At 48.4% G+C, this 4,780-nt stretch overlaps 1 protein-coding gene across 1 annotated transcript; it reads left to right on the forward strand.

Moving 5' to 3' along the window:
- The first annotated feature begins 813 nt into the window (after positions 1 to 813).
- On the forward strand, positions 814 to 1,704 carry LOC138860693 (uncharacterized). Its single transcript, XM_070118709.1, has one exon. The coding sequence runs from the start codon at positions 814 to 816 to the stop codon at positions 1,702 to 1,704; it is 891 nt and encodes a 296-aa protein (XP_069974810.1).
- Positions 1,705 to 4,780: the final 3,076 nt, after the last annotated feature.

Here is a 4,780-nt window from a genome sequence, read left to right on the forward strand (position 1 = left end):
TGTCTGTTACCTCATTATCCATGGTTTCGATGTTCGTGGCGTATTCGGGAATTTAAAGTTTGTCATCTTCAAAGATTTCCTCTGGAACAACAAAGCTGGAGAATCCGTTTTTTATAGCATAATCGGGACAATGTTTCTGAATATCTTAGCGTTGCATTTTGCAGCGATTAAACTTGCGTGTAAAATGGCTTGTATTTTCGGGTTTGTGTTAGGCGTGGTGTGGGTTTGGGGATGTGTAGGCAGAGTTGTCCGAGAAGAAGTCGTGGGTCATCTGGGTGTGCTGGTCTGAATAGGGTGAGTGGCAGCTGTTGTGGCGTAGGTCGGAGCAGTGTATTTTTGTCTAAGCTCAGTTCGTTTTACTTTAAATAGCTCCCAATCCTCACACCCACATAAGGGCATACCTGGATCTCTAGGTCCAAGGTTTGTGCAGTTTCTCGTGGGTGATACATAGAGAGATTGTTGACACCTCCCCACGACGGACCTGACACGTGGCCCTTGGTGTGCTACTTTGGGTGTAGTCACGCCACACTTTGCCTGAGCTAGTGATTTCAATTACAGGCCAGAGTGCTTGCAACTGAAATCACGACGCACCTGTTACTCAGTGGTTTCGCTGCGAGGTGACGGCCGGACTCATAAGGGCTCTCGCTCGTCCGGCAGGGTCCCCACCCCGACCGTCCCTAACACACAGAGGCTGCTGGGTGCTTTGTGTGCTCCTCTTTTTTGAGACCATTCCACATTTTCCACATCCAGTCTAAATTAGCTCTGCTAGCCTCCCTTTTCCCTTCATCATCACCCGACGCTATGACCTGATCCATGGGACACCAGATCAAATTAGCATACTCTGGAGAGTCCATCTCTTGTGAGGTGGCTCTCCAGAGAATCTTCACCCTCACCGAGGTGGCAGTCACCCACCTCTATAAAGTTCACAATGGCTTCAAAGTGACAGTAGCCAAACCCGAGCAATTGACCCCCTTCCTTTCGGCCGAAGGCCAAAGGAAACTTGCAGATAACGGTTTTTCACCAGTTCCCTCCCCCGAGACGAAGGCGAAATGCACGATCGTGGCTAAAAAGATCGACAGGACGATCCTCCCACGATCGTGTGAGTCGATCTCACAGGAGGTTGCCGCCAAGAACGGTGTCACTGTTCTTGATGTTTACAAGCCGCCCGAGTCACGGATCGTCAAGATCCGTTTCTCTGCCCCAGAGGAAGCACAGAGGATTCTCTCAAGGGGATTCATGATGTTTAATACATCGGTCCCAAGTTACAACTTAGAACCAGAGTGTTATATTCATCTGGAACAATGCCTGAACTGCTATAGATACGGTCACAATAAACACACATGCTCACACATACAAAGATGCTCCCGTTGCGCTGGCGAAGGTCACTTCTTCGCCAAGTGCAAAGAGAGCATCAAATGCTGCAACTGCGAGGGATCGCACGTAGCAGTTAGCGGATCCTGCCCAACACGCAAGGAGCTACTAAAAGCAAAACGAACTGAGCTTCGTGAGAACAGAAACACTGCTCCGACATACGCCACAACAGCTGCCACACAACCAATTCAAACTAGCACACCCAGACGACCCACGACCTCCTCAAGGACGACTATGCCAACACCCCCAAACCCACGCATTCACACCGAACACAAACCCGAAAATACAAGCCATATTACACATAATACAACGCCAAAAGATTCGCAACCATAGTCCCCGTCATGTTACAGAAAAACGGCTTCCCCAGCATTGTCGTCCCCGAGATCATCTTCGAAGACGACAACCTGTACATTCCTGAATACACCACAAACACAGAAACTATGGACAATGAGGTGACAATTACTCACCCAGAGCCTCACTGTTCCGCAACACACAGACACCTCGTTTTGCAACCACAACCCCAATGCAAACCACGAGAAACCGCACAAGCACGCGATACCACAAGGAACACGGAACAGAAACGCAAACAAACCTCGCTACTAAACAAGCACAACAATGAAGACAAGAAGGATTCCCCGATCCCTCAGCCTCGTCGTCGGGAGATGGATGACACCATCCTCGACGACGACAGTAGCGGCTCCGAGATCGACGTCGAAGTCGTTCCCGAAGACGAGGACGAGCTCCATGCCCCTGTGGGCGGAGCCACTGCCATGCTCCCCTGGAGGGGGCCTTTGGGGCAGCGCGGAAGTGTCGGGAATTGGTCCGCCGATTCCCAGGAATTCCGCGCTGCGTCCTGCTCGCAGGACTCTCTCTTCCTGACCTCGAGGAACCGACGGTCGATGCTCGACCACGGAACCGCTATAGGGATCAGGTTACGCCACGCAAGGTAAACCCAGGTCGAATGGGTCTACCATGAGTGACATGCTAACGATCGTACAAGCAAATGTAAGGTCTTTTTTCCCTATTCGTAATCTCTTTTACGACATTCTAGATCAAGAACGCCCAGATGTTGTCCTATTGAATTTTACAGCCATCACGAATGGCTATAGAATTCGGCACTACGGTTACACATCCAGGCAAACAGGAGACGGTTTGTACATGGGGTCCTGTATCCTCATCAAATCCACCATCACCTTCGAATTTATCACCATTCCATTCACTCACCCTGACTTCATGGCAGTCAGGATATTCACCCCACAGGGCCCCATTATCCTTTCCACTGCCTATATCAGACCCTCAACCAACTTGCCTCTTGCTGATTTCAACAGATTGTTTAATTATACGAACCTCCCAGTCTTCTTTGCCGGAGACATCAACGCCAGCCACCACGCACTACACCACAGATCTACCAACTCGCATGGTAGGCAACTCCTTTCTATCTTTGATACAAAAAGACTCCACTACATCGGACCTGACTTCTTCACCTCATACACGAACGTGGGAAAGGGCCGCCCTGATCTCGTCTTCGGGAACAGAGCAGCACTCGCCTACCACACACACCTACAACCCGGTCCGAACGTTGGTTCGGACCATATACCCGTCATAATCAAAATTTCCACCTCACCAATACTTAACAAAGAAAGACGATGTTTCCGGTACCAACAAGCAGATTGGGAGTCGTTCAAATCTAAATTAAGTGAAGTTAACTTCAGTTTAATCTTGATGGGCTTGATTCCCAAACAATAGATGGGCATTAGAATTTCATCTTCGCCCACGTCGTATCCACCATGCTGAGTACCATCCCCCGGTCTCAGTATAAGACACGCAATATCATTTCAGCCATCTGAAAGGACAAAACGTCTACTGACTTGTTTTCGAAATCGTTTCACGCAAAATTTAAACAGGTTAAATCATGTTCGATGGGACTTATCTATCCTCAGAAGACACGTCATCGATAGTCTTGATACCGACCGACAAAATCATTGGCATAATTTGGTTAAAAAAGTAGAGTCTAACAGAGTTTGCAATCCACGGGAATTTTGGCAAAGAATTCGTCAGCTTAAAGGTAGTAACTTCCCCCCCCCCCCTTCTCCCACCTTGTTCAAAATAACGTAAATGTTTCAAATCCCGTGGATGTCATTGAAGTTTTTGAAGAACACTGGGCTAAAGTCTTCTACCCTCACCCTCCTCATCCCCTGTTCACTCAACGAATTCAGGATATAGACACCTGGAGTCATGAGAACAGGGTAGAGACCAACCCAGAGCCAATTATCCGTATGGATAGGCTGAACGACACCTGCGAACTCACAGCTCCCATTTCGTGTGAGGAAGTAAAACAACTAATCATGAGGTCTCCTCGCAAGGCTCCAGGCTTCTCACAGATCGGACGCGACGCACTTGTTCATTTTCCTGACAATCTTTTACAAGCTTTGACTCACCTCTACAACGCCTCTCTCGCTTCCGGCTATTTTCCCTCTTGCTTTAAAACTGCTCTCGTGGCCCTCATTCCTAAGCCACACAAAGACCTGACTGACCCTAAGAGTTACCGCCCTATTAGCCTACTCGAGACTTTAGGCAAGACTTTCGAACAAATCATAAACACTCAGCTAAGGTGGTATCTCGAAGACCATACCCTTCTCTCACACAAACAATTTGGCTTTCGCTCGCATCACTCGACGCAAGACGCACTCAACATCATCACAAACTACGTACGCAACAACGATCGACGACTAAAGACTGTTCTTGTCACCAAAGATGTTGAGCGAGCCTTCGACACGGTCTGGCATGCTGTCCTGAAGTACAAGCTGTGCACAGAATTTAACTTCCCCCCTTTGATTAAGAAATTGCTCTGCAATTTCCTTGATGACCGTAAATTAAAATTAAAGTTCCTCCACCACGTCTCCGGGACGATTCGCATGCACGCAGGTGTACCTCAGGGCAGCACCCTCAGCCCAACACTCTATACATTATACACAAACGACTTACCAGACCCCACACACACTGAGTCACTCACTATCCTCTATACTGTACGCACCTAGCTCGACACGATGCGCTTTCAGGTGTCGTCCGGCGCATCAATGACGAACTTGACACCGTCTCGAGATGGGAGCATAGATGGCGTATCAAGACTAACGCGACCAAAACAAAAGTTCTTTTCCTAAATCCACGAAAACGACCTCCCTATGACAACATATATTTCAACAGCTTCGACAGACTACAAGCACCGCTCCAAATCACACACTCTTGTACCATCCTTGGTTTAACCTTTGACACCGACTTTCGGTTTCATTTGTATGCAACTTCAAAGGCCGCCTTACCCGGCAAAGCCTTACATTCGCTTTATCGATTCCGACGTGCGGCCCCACGTACGAAGCTGCATCTATACAAAACACTTATCAAACCTCTTCTC

The sequence above is a fragment of the Penaeus vannamei genome, chromosome 42 (genome assembly GCF_042767895.1).
Source record: "Penaeus vannamei isolate JL-2024 chromosome 42, ASM4276789v1, whole genome shotgun sequence".
Lineage (NCBI taxonomy): Eukaryota > Metazoa > Arthropoda > Malacostraca > Decapoda > Penaeidae > Penaeus > Penaeus vannamei.

What these genes read in the sequence shown, in the direction of transcription:
- LOC138860693 (XM_070118709.1), top strand. Translation starts at nt 814, where the DNA reads ATGGGACACCAGATCAAATTAGCATACTCTGGAGAGTCCATCTCTTGT.